The 19,045-nt window shown below is 40.6% G+C and overlaps 1 protein-coding gene across 3 annotated transcripts; it reads left to right on the top strand.

Moving 5' to 3' along the window:
* The first annotated feature begins 1,471 nt into the window (after positions 1–1,471).
* Positions 1,472–18,653, top strand: LOC148904004 (carbohydrate sulfotransferase 11-like). Of its 3 annotated transcripts, none has more exons than XM_089012538.1 (4): positions 1,472–1,950; positions 13,113–13,189; positions 14,242–14,403; positions 15,857–18,653. In XM_089012538.1, exons 1-4 carry the CDS (start codon positions 1,857–1,859, stop codon positions 16,535–16,537), a joined length of 1,014 nt encoding a protein of 337 aa, XP_088868664.1. In that variant the 5' UTR covers positions 1,472–1,856; the 3' UTR covers positions 16,538–18,653. The 3 variants fall into 3 exon arrangements, with proteins under 3 accessions (XP_088868664.1, XP_088868655.1, XP_088868647.1); XM_089012529.1 differs by having other exon boundaries at positions 14,239–14,403; XM_089012521.1 differs by having other exon boundaries at positions 14,236–14,403.
* The last annotated feature ends 392 nt before the right edge of the window (positions 18,654–19,045 follow it).

The raw sequence follows: 19,045 nt of genomic DNA, 5'->3' as shown, positions 1-19,045 counted from the left end.
ACAGTTAAACATTTTTTGGGGCACTAGCACAGTTAATAATACAACAGTGTCTTTCAGGCTCACCAAAGCGGGACACTGCTATGTCTGAAGTTCTCTATGTCATTCACACAGCTGTTGCGGGTTGCCATATTCACATAATTAGATGGGTGTCGGGGGAACCACAATTGCTTTCAACACAAAGAGGACGGTGAACACGTGCTAGAGTCCTAAAAGATTTTTGATGCTCTTTTTAGGGATACCAGTAAGTTTTAGTTTTTGATTGATTTTTAGTGATTGATTTGAAGTAAATGGATTATAAAGAGACGCCAAGCCCCCTATTTTCACAAACCAATGCCAATGTTACCAGTGTTTTCCAATTTCGAGGACCGTATGGATCAAGCTATATTTCGGTCAAGTAGCGGTGTAACCGAAAGACTATTCGGTGTCAGAAAGTATAAAGTTACACCTACTCAAGCTATGTCAAAATAATATCATAGGTGGTCTAATGAATAGGCAAGATATACATGTATGCGGACATGTGTGGTCAATGGCACATGTGTTTCATTCATGAATATTAATGCAGCGGTCGTCAAATCCTCTGAGTCATTGTTGAAATGAATTTGAGAGTTTCATATTTCGTCAGGAAGCGATATGATAACGAGAGAAGGGTAGATACACCTCCATGTAAATCCCAGAAATAAATACATTTACATCTCTGACCTGGTGTGGCAGGACAATGGTGAAATTGGCGAGGTGAGACCTGACGGCCACATAACCCCATTGTCTCCAGTCTGAGTTTTTATGTAATGGCAGCAAAACAGATACATGTACTTGAGATATCAGTTCCTCTTTTGATGCTAAACATGTGCCCCAGGGGGGTCCTAGAAGACGTGGGGGTGAGGGGGCATTAAAGGTGATAGTAATCACAGTAGGCATGAAGTACATGCAACAGCCTCCCACATTCCTTCTTTAAAGAGTTTGAACAGATATAACTAAACGAGGGGCTAAAAAGTCACAGTGAGGAATAAATTCCTGAACAATCTGCATTCAGCCCATGTCACGGAGTGGCATGATACCTGAGATTTACCCATGGTAAAGAAATGTTTTTTAATTACAAAAATTAATTTGATAGTACGTCAATATTGCTTCAACTAACGCTAACCTAGTTAAGAAATAGCCTGAAAAGTTCACATATTCTTATCAGGGTGAGAGTGTGACAATATTTAATGGGAACTTCCAGAGCTAAATGAAGAAATGTTCGAAAAAAACACATTGGATTCAGCCTTAGTTTTTTTCCCCTGCAATGATTATTCTAAACTAAATTACAATATCATCCTATATGAAAAAAATACACACATTGGAGTAGGGGATTTTGTAACAAGGCGGTAGATGAATAAAATTGAATGTAACGAGAGCAGACAGTCTAAAAAATGAAAGTTTCCAAGAGTGGGTACGCGCAAGATTTGCAGTGACGTCATCTCCCACAGCCCCTCCATCTTTGACGAAGAAGCGGCTCTTAAAACTTAAACAAACTCGACTCCAACGTCTAATTCGGCCTTTGAAAACTGTATTTGCGAAGAATAGTCGGACTTTTAATCGTTCGTTTCGGTAATACTAAATTTCCGATGGATTCTGAAAAAGCGATTTAGCTTGACGCGGCGTCAGTGAGTCACTCATGCCCCACATTTGGAGATTTAACAGTTAAAAAGCGCAGCCCACACTTGTCTCGGATGCCTCATCACTGTCGTTCTATGCATCATTTCATCCCTCGAAAGGCTGCCGGTTCCTTCTTTTTATGAGCCGGGTTGAGGCAAGACGACAGCGGCGAGGGGTCGCGACGAGGAACCCTCCAGCAGCTGAGCCGGCCGGGCGTCAGAATGAGGATGCCCCGAGGAGGACGCCGTTTTCTGGCGGCGTGCCTGGGATCTCTCGTAGTCCTGGTGCTTTACTTCCAGAATATCGGCAAGCCCGGTAAGTGACTCCGGCCTCAGGAAATATTATTTTGGAAGGAACTTTCTTTCTTTAACACTCAATACAACTACAAAGAATTATTCTTTTTCGATCGAGTAAAGCAAGTAGAGTAAAGCGAGAATGAAAGACGGCTTTTCAGCTAAATCGTCTACGTTGACATCCGATGGTTTACAGTACAAGACAAACTACTAAAGTTATTTCAATGTGTATTTTTTTAGGAAATCTGCCAAGCTGTTCGTCTGATTTATGAAATAATTGGCTGGAATTCTCAATTCTATCATTTCGTTAGGCATTTCAATACGGTAATAATAAATGTACGAGTTTGCATGTCAGCCAGTTGGGAAAAAAGTCATGAATGGATCACTCTATTGTAATTTTACCACGCATAATAATTGAAAGTACCAGATACTGTTTGATTTAAACTCTGCCAAAAAGGAGACTTCCACCATGGCCATGCAATCGTAGTTTGGATTACATTGGTTTTGCATACAGCCTAATTTTGTAACGGGATGATTTGCGGATTATGGGTAAAATACAAAATTACAAAAGCAAGATTTTATACAGTGATGTAAGCGTGTGTTTTGGGGTTTACTTTCAATGTCATGTGACTTATCTGCAGAGGGCAGCCGAAAGGAAGTGAATGTCCAATGAAATGAATGTACTGTGTACTTCAAGTGTGAATAAGGGGACTGTGAAAAGTGAAAGGTTTTGAGACCCCCTGCATTCCTCTGCTCCACCCACTTCCTTTTGTTTTCTGGACTTAGCCTATCATAGACTTTAGAAGGTGGATATTGTTAGCCAGTGGGAAAGCAGACTTCCCCGGGAGAGGAATCAGAACCCCAAAAGCCCTCAAAAGCTTGAGGAAGTAGGCGTTGATTGGCATGCACACATACTTACACACATACATACAAAAAGGTTTACTGTATGACGTGAATGAAATTGATATTTAAAGTATTTTTTGAAAATTTAAATTACAATCACAACACTTTAAGAGGCTTAATGTGTAATGCTAACAGCACATGGATAAACTGAAGATGTTGGCAAATCACCAGTATCATCGGTTTACAACGGATCACTTCATCACTTCCATTTAAAGTTGCTGTCAAGTGCAAATAATTGTCTTTCTTATACATTTGCCACACCCCAGCGAACAGTGTGGTGAACAGCCTTGTCAATGTTCTCATCATTTCCAAGTATAGAAAATGAGACGTCAAAATTGTGATCAATCAAGTGTTTATCTCCACTCTCAAGCGCTGTGGGGATGTCCTCTGAATGTGCTGAAACCACTGAGCGCTGTCAACTGTCAACTGTCAATCACTATGACCAGTTTCTGGTATGACTACACATCCTTCACAACCTTACACGTTTGAGCCACGGATCCAAGGAAAATATACTTTGTTTTATAATGTCTTAAATTACGTGACAGGATCCATCTAACCATCCATCTTCTGTTGACCGGACTATAGCCCAACAGGTTGTCGCAGGTCTTTATGTGCTTTCACAGAAGACGTTGGCAGCAAAAGGCGTACTGGAATAGTATACTTGGGCCAAATAATTCTAAGTAATTGATTCACAATTGTGTGGGATGAGGTGAACAATGGCGCTCTAGTTGTTTTTGTGTTGAGAAGGGGCAATATATGTCAGAGGGCCAAGTGCATTACTGGTGCCTCAAGACTAAAAAGGGAAAAAAACAGTTAAACACTCCATCTCCACAAGTGAATACTATGTACAATAGTTCTTAGTATTAACCCATTTTCAACAGTTATCTTCAACGATAGGCAGGTAGGTGGTCCAGTGATTTGTACGTCAACCTCACGTTGCAGGTGTCATGTGTTCAATCCCACACACACACACACACACACACACACACACATAATCACAGTCAGCATGTCAACCAATGTCCGAAAAAGTTAATTCAGAAATTGAGCAGCATTTATGGCACGTGAAAACAACACACCTGAATAGCCCGTAGCGCAGATAGCCCACGAGGGAGGTGTTCAACGCCACACATGCTGGATTGCCCTGTCTGGGCTTGTCTGCTGTACACGTTTGCCAGCAGCCACTCGAGGCCCAGTCAAGTTCACGATGAATGTTAACGCTCAAGATGTCTTTTTATTATTCTTATTATTTTTCATTATCGGACGGGTGCTTAAGGAAAGAACGCGTCTACTCTCTGAAATTAGAAGCATGTGCGTTTGAGATGTAAATGTCGCTCGATGCAAAGATTTTATGGAGAAAACTAGATGTGGTGATAAATCACTTTGTTAGCCTCCGGTTTTCAAACATGAACATACACATTTCTTCGTAAAAAAATGTGTCTTGCACGTTAAAATGATAAACACCTGCTGATGAAGGGATGTAAGAATGATAGGCGCCTCACAACAATTAACCTCGTCAGTTGTAAAGTCTAAAGCGTCGCTTAATAGCATCTCATACTACCAAATTGTTGTTACACAGACATTGACTCACACTCCGTCGCCCACGGATAAGCAGCAGATAAAATAAATGTATGGAAATTCAAGGTACATGTTTGGACACGTGTGGTTTTATGTCTCGTATCCACGTATATTCATTGACAGCTCATTCATAGTGATCTATCGAAAGGATTGCTGTCTGTCTTGCATATCATAACATTGAAGCACATTGTTTACATTTGTGTTAGCTTCAACCGTGACATCTCATGATTTATTTTAGGAAATTCAATTATCTGGCAAAGCCACACTCTACCTTCTAATCAGGCGTACCCCACATTGCTGTACAGGAAGCTTGTTGTATATTATTGTTTTACATCCATTGTCGGATTTTCTTTGCCAACACCCTTAGGGTGCTCCTCAGGAAAGAAATAGAAGCTCTATTTCGTGTGCCAATATAAACTCATCAGTCTTGTTGTAGTTATTGCTTTAATGGTTCTTTTATTTACAAATGTCAGTCTACCAACGTGTCTTGGGTGGTGGATGGTTTGCTCAAAGATATGTTTGTGTGAGTGTCAATCAGGTAAAATGAAATAGATTTTACATCCACACTCAAAAGCTATGTGTCATCAGACTTTCATGATGACCAACCATTATTATTATTAGTAGTAGTAGTAGTAGTAGTAGCTATCTATTAGCTAGTTAGGTTTTTTTCTTATTCTTTAACAACAGCTGAAGCTGTAACAAAGCTCACTAAATCGACATAATGTCATCCAATGTACAAAATGTCCAAACAAATTTCTCACCAATGCGCCACAATCAGCTCACCAAGGCAACATCCACTCGCTGTTTTTTTTTTTTTTTTTACAGTGATGAATTCCTCCTCGTAGCTTTAAACCAAATACATTCAGGTCTACCGGGTGAGTCAGGTCAACACGGCTAATTTTAACTTGCGCTTACTGAAGGCATACAGACACACACACTGTAGTATTTGAAACTGGGGTCAAACCTCAAAATGTGTACAAGACCCTCACTCGGCCTTTTTCAACATGTATCACGTAATTGAGCACAACTAAGAGGAAACAATACACGTGTGTGCATAAAGTATGCTCATCTTTGGACTTCCTGACTGAAGCGGCCTATGTGTCATCTGCAGCGTGCATAGGATATCAGAATCAGAATCAGAATCAGAATCAGAATCATCTTTATTGCCAAGTATGTAGGACACACAAGGAATTTGTTTCCGGTAGAACACGCTGCACTAGTATCGTTGTCAAAAAAACTGCTAAGTGGCACTATACAGTTCCATTTTGGAACGGAGCTACTGTAACTGTGGCTGTAAATGATGTGCTATCAACTCCATCATACCTACTGAAACCGCAAGTGAAGTGCAGTCCTGTTTGTCGATGAAAGTGGTTTGGAAAATGAAGGCGAGGCATATGGCATTGTAGCTGAGTGTCTATTGTGAATATAACAGCTGCTTTGCCAAAATTCGTCAGAAGAGTTGATGAATCCAACATTTTTCTACCTTCTTTAGGATTTGCTGCTTAGTAAGAAACCACCTAAGGGACAAACTGACACTGGGAAAGTCATATCATGCTCTATTACACTTCCCCAAAAAAGTGTGGTTTGTTTGGCGCGTATGAGTTCAGCGAGCCGTGATCATTCGTACTTAATTTCTATGCCCCCCAACGCCATGTGCTCGGTCGGTATGTAGACATTTCAGACATCACAAACGTTCTCACCGAGAGATTACAATTATAACCTTCCCGGTACATCGTTAAAAAACAAAATCCTAATAAATAGAGATAAGCGGAACACTCAAAACGTGTCCTATCACCAGGTGATAGCGTGTGTGAATGTGGTCAACATGACTCGAGCTCAGCGTGAGCGCAAGCCAGTAGGCTACAGGGAACATTTAGCCACGCTTAAGCACGGCACTGGAAAACCACCAGAATGTGAGTTTGCCCTATCATTAAAAAGAACTTTAAAAGGAAGGGTCTGCTCTACCTTATAAAGGATTTCACCTTATGTACGCTCACACCATCTTGTCGGTGTAATTGCAACCGTATGTCAGTCTGACACATTCACGTGTCTGTGCTCATGTAATGGAGACCTCTTCTTTTTGTCGTTTTACTTAAATTTCCCTTTCAAGACCAGCAGTACGAATTCTATGTGTTCTATGTCTGCTTTTACTTTCAATTTGTGGAAGATCCACATGCCCATATAACGTACCCCTAGCTAACTACGCTGCTCACGTCCCCAGCTCCTCCAGGCCACGGATCGGTACCTGTCCATGGGTCATTTGGTACTGAACCGCATAGAAAGAATCAATAACTTACATTACTTCTGTTTTATACATTTTGGAATCTGAAAGAGGTTTTATTTTGAAAGGTTCCCGGATTCTCTTTTACATTCATTTATTGTATGTCACCCTTGACATGGGTCAAGATGCGATTCTCTGTCACGTGATTGGTTCATGCTAAAATGAAACCCAAGAGCTAGCAACAAATGGGGTTTTGGGAAAGGGAAAAGGTGAAAGAAGAGCCGAAGACTTTCAACTTTTAGGACTTCGATTTAAAATACGTAAATATCTCAATTCTCACCTAATAAACCAAATCTGCCTAATATGCGGCAATGGTGAGTCATATATTATTTTATTGTCAGGACTTTTCCCTTAAAACATGTCTTATTGGTCGGTCCGTGCTGCAAAGAAAAAAGGTTTGGGGACCACTAATTGAGAGGTCGCAAACATTTTACTTCTCAAAGTAAATGTTTACTAAGTCAATTTCACTTCACGTTCTCAGCCCTTTATCATGATCACTGAAGCGGAAGAGGTTTTTAAACAGGGAAGCAAATTTGCTCTCAAAGTAGGACCGAGATTTTATGATGAGGAATGATTAAAGACAGAACTGGCCCACACATTAGCAAACATCCTTCTTCCACCAATTGTTTTAAGCTCACGCCCTGTTTGTAATGTCACATTGGCTTAATGGACATGTGTTTGTTTGGAAAGAAAGTATCAACACCACTAAAGCCCAATACAGAGCCCCAACTCTGACCCTGAACATTGGCCTGTTTGTGTTGTGGCTCTGCTTCAACCGTCTGCATTGCTTCATTTCCTGGGTCTGACAGGAAGTTGTGGTTTTCTGGTGTGAACAGCTCATGACGCAGAAAAAGATGGCTTATACGGATCAAAATATGGCAGACTTTTAAATGGCATATTGTAAAACGTTTTGCCTTTTGATATGCATCGGGTCCACAAAAGATTAAATGTTATGGAAATTTGATTAACGTGACCGAAATGAGTATGATATTGCGTCAACAAAACAAAAAAATAATAATTTGAATGCAAAATGTGACAGTGTATTAGACTTGATGCCAAACTCGCCTCCCTGACGGCATCAAGCTGATCAAGGCAGCTGTGAAGGGGAAATCAGACAGACACAGGAATGGCATGCTGCAGCTGGAATGCCGTGCACAGACAGTGGAACAATTTAATTGAAGCTAGAGGTCAGGGTTAGAGGAAGTGAGATTCAGATTCACTCCAGGTTAGGCAGAAGTGATGTGACAGCCAGCTCACCTTTATTCATATCACACGTAATCACAACTGTTGTAACTTTTCGTACGAAATTAATTGGTATTGGAAGAAAAAAAATCACTCAAAATGTGTGTGTAAAGACGCATTTTCCATGCAAAAGTGCTAATCCGTGATAACCTCTGCCAAAATTTTGATATACGTAAATGTTTTCTAAAGCAGCGAAATATATTATCACAATCAGAAAGCCTTTAATAGTCCCACAATGGGGAAATTTGCAAATATGTGTTGCAATTATATTACAGTAAAGTCTCGTTATATCGATATTCAAGGGAGTCCGAAAAAATATCGATATAACCGGGACTATCGATATATCCGACCCTGTTTGCATGTAATTTTCTCCGTACGTGCATCGAAATAGTATCGATATAACCGGGACTATCGATATATCCGATATCGATATAACGAGACTTTACTGTATTACATAATAAAGGAAATTTTTGGGCATAGTGTAAAAAACAAAGAATAAAAATGTTGTTTATTTCACTTTTAACTGCCCCCTTATCATAGTTTTGCCTTCTTAAGTCTGTGTTCTTTCTCAGAAGTGTTTTTTTTTCCTGGCAAGGACTGTGTCAAGGACTGGTCCAAGGTTGTTTGCTTTTGTCAGCTTTTCACAATCCTAAAAATGTCCTGGAAAAAGATCAACATAGTGAGCCATCGCTACGTCGTTAACCTAAAACTATCAGAACGCTACATGGCCTAAGGGGCCAATGACGAGGATGTAGCAAAGACATATATCTGTCTATTTATCAATTTACACAGATACACGCGTATGATAGCGGTCCCTCTTCGCTAATGGGGTGCCAGGATCATGCTCAGTTATAACCAATGGCAGAACAGATCCAAGTATGTTGCGTTCGGAGCTTTAGTAGCCCGGAATGTATTTTTTAACTTTCATATCTAGGAATTTCTTTCGTAACAAGAGGCATTAATTTCCCGTTGAGGCGTTTTGTAACTTGAAATGTTCGTATGAAGAGACGTTCGGAAGTAGAGGTACCAATCTTATTCTACCTTGATTATCTTTGTTTTTCCTGTTTTTAATAAAACGATTGTGTTCTCCACTTCCTGACCACCACTATCCCTCGCTGATTAGTGACGAAGTCTGGTTCCTTTCTGAAACACACAAAAGCAGGAAAATCCCATCTATCAATATATCAAATTCTCATTATGGTCCAAGATCAGGTAATTATTGGCACGGTGATGGAGTATTAAGTCATCACACATCACTGAGTTAATCATTTTAACTATGGACTGTTTTCCACTGTGTTCACAACAAAGGAGAGCCAAGGTGCAAGAAGGCATTTCTAACGTAATTATCGCTGACAGAAGTGCGTTGAAAATGAGTTGGTGTGTCCTGCCAGGTTTAAAAAAAACATCTGGCAGAGACGGACTCTGTTTCACTCTCATTTTACAAGCCGGTTTCACTTTCCCTCTACTGCTTCTGAACAACCTTGCTCTCCAATTATGAAATACATCCTGTGAATTTGTTGCGCAGTGAGTTAAGAAAGTCATACAGATGAAGTGAGTCAGCGAAAAAAAAAAACAACGCATGAATGATTACAAATTCTTGGTAGATTTGGTGCTATGACCCACAAATAATTCCATCATGTTCATTTCACACGGGATAGTTGTTTTTTCAAGAACATGATACACTTGGACCCGCCCTTCGCTAGTCATAGCTCATTCCACTTAACCTTGAAGAGGGTGTTGCAAGAAAAAAAAAATATATATATATATAAAGTCTCGTTATATCGATATCGGATATATCGATAGTCCCGGTTATATCGATACTATTTCTATGCACGCACGGAGAAAATTACATGCAATCAGGGTCGGATATATCGATAGTCCCGGTTATATCGATATTTTTTCGGACTCCCTTGAATATCGATATAACAAGACTTTACTGTATATTAATGCTTCCATGTGATTTACTGTTTCACTTCCTCATATAGTCATATCCTGAGTTCTGTCACATGGCGACGTAAAAGTCTTGAAACTGCTGAGAAAGCTCTCTTTAAAGGACAACCAACATCACTTTTTTGTTTCCTAACTGACATCAGAAAAACGTTTTATAGCATCTAAAATACCCAAAACACGCAGGCTGCTATTTTTAGTCAAATAAAAAACGGCAATAAAAATGAGTTAGTGTCCAAAATCTGCAAAAAAAATGAGCTGTGAATTGGGCATTTTCAGAAAGTCCCGCCCCCTAGTTCGTGACGTCCCGCCAAGACGTCTTCCATTGCTCGAGAATCAAAACAATGGATTCGGATTCAGAGAATATGTTTTCTTGTTGCGCATCCAGTTATGAATATGATTCAAATAGTTATGAAGAGGAAAGCATACATGTTTGCAATCGATTAAGGAATTTATTCCGTGCCATTTTGAGGCAACATTGGGGGGAAATGTCTCACCCAAAAAGAGGCAGAAAATGCCCACCGAGCTCCTGTGAGGAATGAATCAGCCCGTTTCCACAGGCTGATAAATTCCTTACATGCATCTTGGACGCCCTCTTCTGGCTCTTTCTGGTGCAACACGAGGGTTTCAGACCAAACAAGCATTGACATGATGGAATGACTACTACAATGTGTCCTTTTTTCGGTCAGGGGCATTCCTTCAGTGATGTCACGTACGGACTCGTCACCAACTCAAAAACAAGACTCCCGGAATATTCAGCCCGAGTCTTAAAACGTAAAATATAGCTATATGCGGTGGAATCTTTGTAAAATACGCTCAGTAGAATTCATTTGAAGCCATTTTACAAGTTATGGACACAACTTGTAAATGAGACGATCGTTTCTTTTTTAGGGCAACGTAATTTGTGACATTTTCATGGACAATGACTGTTGAATATGATCTGAAATATGACAAATATATGCTACGATAACACTGCAGGATCTAACATCCACTTTTAGGCACTTCTCTTTCAAATTCAAGTATATTTTGGTCAAAGTAGTTAAAAACACAATCAGTTTGGTTTATTTTCAAATGGGCTAAAGAAAGTCATTTTCAACTTCTGCTCAGTTAGACAATTTCACGTTAAACCATTGTGGTATGACTGCTATGAAATATGCTTTTTTTTTTTAATCAACTGTCTCAAAAGTGGCGGCCACCTTGGAGATGAGACAAGACGTCACTTGTTGAGAGAGCAAGAAAAAGGGAGAGAGAGAGATAAAGACCTTGTATTGGCGAAATAAGTGGATTCCCTGCTCTTAGAGCCACAGTGTCATGTATGCTTACTTTTCATTACAGTAGTTGGCTGCAATCTGAACAAGGCTCAACATCATTCATTTTGTCTGGAGATTAACGTTAAAAAAGGTTGGCTTTTTTTAACTCAAGCACTTAATCCAAGCATTATCTGTTCCTGCTCTCGGCCACTGCCTATTTCTATTACTAATTCCACTTTTGGATTGGGGAAAATTGTATACTGAAGTAAATGGGGACACACTGCTGATTGATAATGCCTGTGTATAATGCAATAATTGGAAAATGTGTATTTTTTTCAATTGCAGCATCTCATTCATTTGCTTTTCTTTCAATATTTTGTTATTTGTGCCAGACATGCAAAAATGTGTCCACTCCAGTGCCAGGGTTTTTGTCATTGTCACTCAAATTCCAGGACCCACAGAATATTGAGTTTTAGGACTACATAAACATTCAATGCGGCAAATTTTAGACTATCTTCTTTCATCAGAAAAAAAATAGTTAATTTCTAACTTTTATGGGTCTGGAGTTATATGTGCTTGAAATGAGGGTGGCTGTCCAAAATACAATGCAATACATACATATTGGTTTATATAACGCTTTAACAACTGCTGAAGCTGGAACAAAGCACTAACATGGAAAAATGAGAAATGATGTCCCCTTGTGGAAGGGAAAACATTGCCAGTGCTTTATCGGCACTCTACGTCATATTTTCAATTCCCGAATAAATCAGTGAATGGCAGTGAATGCGTTAAGTACCGATATCCATTCCCAGGTACATGTGAACCAAACTAGTTGGATACCCAAGATCCAAGAAATGTCAATATCTTCATAAGAAACTGTATTTTCTTCACCATAAGGTGCATTTAAAAGGCTTAATTTTCTCCAAAGCTGTCATTGCGCTTTATAATCCGATGTGCTTTATATATGGGTGGATATTCCGATTTTTTTTTTTATGTTCTATAAAGCACTTTGTTACAGCTGCAGTGGTTTTATATACGATATAATTAAAGTTGGACTGTATTGCATTGTATTCCCTTGAGCATAGATCCATCTAGTGGAAGCATAGTGCAATAGAAGCCACTGTTGTAGCTTCTCCGTTCCTCTGAAATACAGTAAAGTCTCGTTATATCGATGTCGGTTATATCGATAGTACCGCTTATTACGATACTATTTCTATGAACGCAAAGAGAAAATTACATGCGCGCAGGGTTGGATATATCGATAGTCCCGGTTATATCGATAGTTTTTCCGACTCCCGAGAATATCGATACAACGAGACTTTACTGTACTGTATGTAACTCGCTCTACATATGGGAACAGTTTGGAAACAGGCCGTTCACATAAGCTCCTAAATGGCTTATAGTGTGGAAAATGTGGTCATTGAAACCTTTCCCATCATTTATACATACCTGTAAGAATTTCTTTTGAGCGCTTCTCTCATATTTTTAATCCTGCAGCTCATTCTCCACTGTTGTCCTCCTCCTCCGCTTGAGCTTTGTGCGAAGTTGCCAAGCATATCTATGTTGTATATTTTTTCAGCCACATGTGCAAAACGAATCACTTCTCTCGCTCGGCTTCATTAGCTGCAGACCTCTAAATCAAGATGGGTTGATTCCAGTGAGGAAAAAAGGGGACAGTAGAAGGAAGAGGGCATAGCTGGGACTATGCTTTTACGATGCAATGGAAAAGAAAAAAAAACACACTCATAGATAGGCAATATAGTTTGGGGTTAAGCATTGAAGAGCTGAGAAAAGTTTGAATAAATGCAAACCGAATGAGCCAGCCCTAAGGGGCGGAGCTATGTTGTAGTTACTGCTCACTCTTTGGCCATGATTGGTCCATTGCTCCATTGTCATGAATGATGCCGACATACTGTCTGTCAAATTTAAGTGCTGTGGAAAATGGATGGACACGTTCGAATATGACCTTAAAATGTCTGATTGCAGAACTCGGTGTTGCAACCAGCAACAGACCAGAGAAAAGCAGGAGAAGCCCTTTGCAGACCCTCTACGGTGGAGACCAGGTGAGATCATAAATATCCCATACGATGTCATTTCCTGGACACAGTGGCGAGTTCTGCATTTCACACCGAGGTCTTCAGTAGTGCTACGTCTTAATCAATCCAACCATTAATGACCGGTACCAGTCCGCGGGTCATTTGGTACCAGGCCGCGCAGAAAGAATAAATAATTTACATAATTTCCGTTTTATTTATGACCTGAGTCCGAACTACGTTTTATTTTGAAAAATGAAAAATTACCAGATTACATCCATCTTTGACTTACTCTTGACGCATGTCAAAACGCTTGTCTAGGTCATGTGATACACACTGTTAAAATTAGCCCACCGTAAGCTAGCAAAATGAATAAAGAAAACAAACGTCTTTGGAAAGTTTCTTTTCGAAGGGGAAAGGCCCAGTGGGGAGACGGAAGCAGAGCCTACCACTTCTAAGAATAAAAGGCTGCATTTAACAGACAATACCATCCAGTTTCCATGCCTATCGTATCATTTTATGTTGTTGTATTTATCCAGCAGTCCGTGAAAATATTGTCTGACATTAAACCGGTCCGTGGCGCAAAAAAGGTTGGGGACCACTGCACTAGAGGGTATCATTAGTCAAGAAATAAGACTTTGGTGCCGCCTATTCGAAATCTGATTGGTTGAATTAATTGACACTTATTCGATGTGAAAGAGCCTGTAGAACTGGTCATAATTAATGGCTGAAATGCGACTGGTTACATGCTTAAATGCATCTGAAAGCAGCACAACAAGGGAAAAGCAATGAAAAGAAGCTAAAAAACAATTTGGAAGAATTTAATCAGAATTAATGGACACAATATAATGAAGATCAATCTGTGATTCTGATCATTTTAAGCCAGCAGAGAAGGCCTTGCAGATCCTGACAATCCACCATTGGTTGTACATGATGTGTGTTTACAATTGGAAATCATGACTTCAGTGCATATTGATGTATTACAGCCCAGCTGTTCACGTCACCGCACGACTCATCGGCGCTGCGTTTTTAAAAAAAATCACCCCTGCTTATATTATTTGAACCCGTGTCCCTAGAAGCAGCTGCAGATGTTGGCTGACCAGAAGTCGCTTCAAGGTCGCAGGGAGCTGCTGGAGCAGGCTTGTCTGAGTCATACAAAGAAGCGGCGCGTTCTAGCTCCGGAAGATCTCAAACATCTCATTGTGGATGACAAACACAGCCTTCTTTACTGCTACGTACCCAAGGTTGGTTCCTTGATTTGGTTTCGTGATCCCCCCGAAAAGATATTTCATGAAATGAACGGCCATTCCAATCCAAAACCAATCATGTTTTTCTTTAAATACGAAAAATATCGCTCTCTATTATTGTCCATGATAAAGGCAAACCAGTAAAAGGTACAACAAGAATGAAATATTTCACAAAAGGTTTTTGCTTTGATTCACTGGACAGTGTCTAACTCTTGGCCTTGTGGTTAGCATGTCTGCTACAGAATTAAGATGTTAAGATGTTTGTCTACCCTGGAGCGTGGGCGTAAACGGTTGTCTGTATATGTTGGTCAGGGCTAACCGTTCCAGGGTGGACCCCAACTCTGGTCCAAAGACAGCCGCAAGAGGCACCAACTCACCCAGAATGAGGACAGGCAAATAGAAAATACATGTTTGTCTTTACACGCTGGTCGACAGTGTCATTTTTATTCATTATTCCTTCTTTTTGTACATGATAATAATACATTTTATTTTAAGCGCCTTTTAAAGCTCTCAAGGAAACTTTACAGTCACAGACAAGCATAGATACTATAAGACCTCAACTTACGAACTTAATTGGTTCCCAGACAGTGTGTAAGGCGAAAAGTGTGTATCTCAAAAAAAAATTCCCATAGGAAACCATTGAAATGGGAATAATCCGTTCCCGGGTTTCCATAAAATATACTTTTCAACTAAATAAGTCTTAAAACTACACACAACATACCTTATTCTATGTATAATAAATGTGCTATTGTATTGTAATGAAAGAAATACACTGCATTGTATCATAAAGTCACTTTATTTACATGTGTGATAGTCATTTATGGCTTGATGGGATGGCGTTGGAGGTCGAAGGTCAAAGGGAATTGCTGTTTGGAAAGAGAGGCGCATTACATGAGGACTGTAATTAAAGAAATAAACTGTGCTGTAAAATAAAGTTTTATTTACCTTTTTGATGGTCGTTGATGGCTTATGGAAGGAGAGTCACCTTCCATAAGGACTGTTGGTAACTTAACCTCTGGTGCTGTTCGGTCGTGTGCTTCCACCGAAGATCACTCCGCCAGCCGTGGTGGGTGTGTATTATGAAAATAGTGCTTATTATAAGGTTTAATTTTCATAAATTTGACGTTTGTAAGACAAAAAGTTTGTAAGTTGAGGTCTCATTTTAATACAATTACAAATAGAATACAATAAATTATGCCCAACTGTCATTTACTGTGCAATAATGTAATTGGAAAGAGTATTTGTTACTTATTTTGAGGCATTTTTTATGCCTTAGCAAACATTCTGTCTGAATTTTGAGGGTGGGCATGGAACGAATTAGGGCTCAGTCAATCGACTAACAATTTTGTCCACCATACCATCCTGTACTGTGCACTTGAACTGAGATTGGTCGTCAGCTAGGATCGGTCGTCGTATCCGCTTGCATCGTATAACGCGGCCTCCCTTCCAGGTGGCCTGCACCAACTGGAAGCGAATCCTGATGGTCCTCACCGGCGACGGCCACTACAGCGAACCGCTGGCCATCCCGGCCAACGAGGCCCACGTCGCCGGCAACCTGCGCACGCTCTCCGAGTTCTCCGTCCCCGAGATCAACCGCCGCCTGCGCAGCTACCTCAAATTCATCTTCGTGAGGGAGCCTTTCGAGCGCCTGGTTTCGGCCTACCGCAATAAGTTCACCCGCAGCTACAACACGGCTTTCCACAAACGCTACGGGACGAAGATCATCCGGCGGCACCGCGTCGACCCGGATCCCGAGGCCCTGCAGAAAGGGAACGACGTGTCTTTCCACGAGTTTGTCCAGTATCTCGTCGACCCTCGGACCCTACGCGAGGAGCCTTTTAACGAGCACTGGGAGAGGGTTCACTCGCTGTGCCACCCGTGTCTGATCCACTACGACGTGGTGGGCAAGTACGAGACGCTGGAGCCGGACGCCCGCGCTGTGCTCTCCTTAGCGGGGGTGGCCGACACGGTTCAATTCCCGACGTCCGGGAAAAGCACCAGGACGGATGGTGACATGGCGGCGCGCTTCTTCAAGCACATTAGTCCGTTTTATCACAAGAGACTGTTCAACCTCTACCGGATGGATTTCTTGCTCTTCAATTACTCAACTCCGGAGTATCTGAGAACTTGATGAGAAGGGCTTCGATCTTTTTGGGTTCAGCTGTTTTCGTGATGGTCAATTTGCACTTTTTCATCACTGTGGACTGAGAAGCCTTCTCCTCACTGTTTGATGAGGCTCCAATGAAGAAAATCACTTCGTTTTCTGGTTAAAGGACAACGGACGCCTCCGGACAAGTTGTGTCCATAATTTGTAAAATCACTTCAAATGACTTCTACTGAGCGTATTTGACAAAGATTCCACCTCATATAGCTATATTTTATGTTTTAACACTTGCGCTGAATATTCAGGAAGTCTTGTTTTTGAGTTGGTGACGAGTACTGACGTCACGGAAGGAACGCCCCTGATCGAGGAAGGACACACAATGCATTTTGCGGTACTTTGTTTGGTCTGAAAACTTCGTGTTGATCCGTGTTGATGCCGAAATTAGAAGGAAAACACATAAATAACGCGATGGTGAATCGTTGTGCGTTGCACCAAGACAACTATTTCATATTCGCTAACACAAATTCCCTGCAGACAAATCAGACCATTTCCAACGGAGCTTGGATGCCATCTTCTGTATGTTCTGGGTGCTACACATCAGTCCTGACGCCTCAAAATGACCCAGAAAGACTTCTTTAATCGATTGCAAACATTTATGCTTTCCTCTTCAGAACTATTTGAATCATATGCATAACTGGATGAGTAACAAGAAAGCATCTTCTCTGAATCTGAAGCCATTGTTTTAATTCTCGATCAAGGCAAGACGTCATGGCGTGACCTCACGAACAAGGGGGCGGGACCTTCTGAAACTGGCCACTTCCGGGTTCAATTTGAAGTAGTTTTGGGAGACTTAAAATCATTTTTATTGGTGTTTTTCATTTGACTAAAAATATCAGCCTGCGTGGTTTGGGTATTTTAGATGCTATATAACGTTTCTCTGATGTCAGTTAGGAAACACAAAAAAATGGTGTCGGTTGTCCTTGAAATAAATGATACTATCCCATAAAGAAAAACACATCACCCTCAAAAAGAATGACATCGATCAGATCGATTAATCGCACAGCCCTACTTTGACCATAGTATCGCTTTCGTAAATGACCCGAGCGCGACTGTTTGAGCCAATGCCAATGACTCAAGCTTTATTATTCTTGAGGAGCAGGTTCTCCTCGCGCACGGAGGTACTGACTGTGAACATGAACATTTATTCCAAAGCACCTCTGATATCTGGAGATGCCCTAAATTATACTGGTTGATGCTTGAGGTATTTATTGTTGTACAGAAATGTAAGTAGTCTTATGAAAAAAATATGCAATTTGATGTCTTTGTGATTTTTTTATGACAGCCATATCACATCAATAACATAATTTGAGGGTGAAAAATGACATTAAAATTATATTTAGGATTTACATATGACTATTCGTCAATCAATTTGGAACTGTTTATTTAGTCCAACTCGAAGTAGAAGACCTACAGTGTAAGTGCTCTTAATTCAGTCTCAACAAGTGTATCAGTCTGTCAAAAACATTATTTTTAGTAGTCAATTAAATAGTGCGATTGAAACATGGTTTTAGAACATAAAGAGGCAAATATGACATATTAGCAATATGTAGTACATACTAGGTCATTAAGTCAGGGGGGTCAAACGATTTTTTTTTCTTTTTGCTGCGGGCCACATTGTCCACATTGGTTTCCTCTCGAGGGCCATTATATATTTGATGGAAACCATTACAATCTCCTCCACATATTACATACAGAACACACAAATTAATGAAAACTCGTTTTCAAATCTGAAGTCAAGAATAATGAGTGTGGTTTACATACGACAATTTGAAATTTTGGTTCAGACTTTAGCAAGTATCATGGCGCTTGACATGCTTGATTTGCTTTCGAGGGCCGAATAAAATGATGTGGCGGACCAGATTTGGCCCCCGGGCTTTGACTTTGACACCTGTGCCTCATGTGATTGTCTGTGCATTGCGACAAGTGTACTGTGGGAGGTAAGGATTGCAATATCAATATTATGTCCCACCCCTACTTGAACAAAATGTGTGTAGTGAATTTGAAATACGAGTTTGGATTTTTTTCTTATGTAGAGGCAGTGATTTGGTTTTTGCACTTGAAATGATGCCAAATAAAAATCCCAAATTTATTTGTTCATCTCCTTTCAATCGCTCGTGTAGGACGTGTTCAGTGTCCTGCCCGTTTTGAGTCATTTCCATTTCAGCTTGGAGTCACTGCCCAATTCCAGGAAAAGTTTGCCATCCCTCCACTATTGCCGCCTGTTTCGCGACTGGGCAGCTATGCTGGATAAACAACAGCACGACTGTAGTCGAAGCTTGAGCGAAGCCCAGTTCAGGTCAGAGCTTCCCTTGTGACAGCCCACCCGGGATGTCAAGCGGTGGAATCCGCCAAGAGCACGGTTGCGGAGACGTGCTCGTCGTGAACCGCAAAGAGGAGTTTTTCGAAAAGGTGTCTCGCTGAGTGGCAGCTTTTCAGGACAACACTCTAAATGTGTACTGTAGTTCAGTTCAAAAA

The sequence above is a fragment of the Hippocampus bargibanti genome, linkage group LG01 (assembly GCF_051943395.1).
Source record: "Hippocampus bargibanti isolate YZ-2025 linkage group LG01, ASM5194339v1, whole genome shotgun sequence".
Lineage (NCBI taxonomy): Eukaryota > Metazoa > Chordata > Actinopteri > Syngnathiformes > Syngnathidae > Hippocampus > Hippocampus bargibanti.
This window is presented reverse-complemented; position numbering and strand designations above follow the sequence as displayed.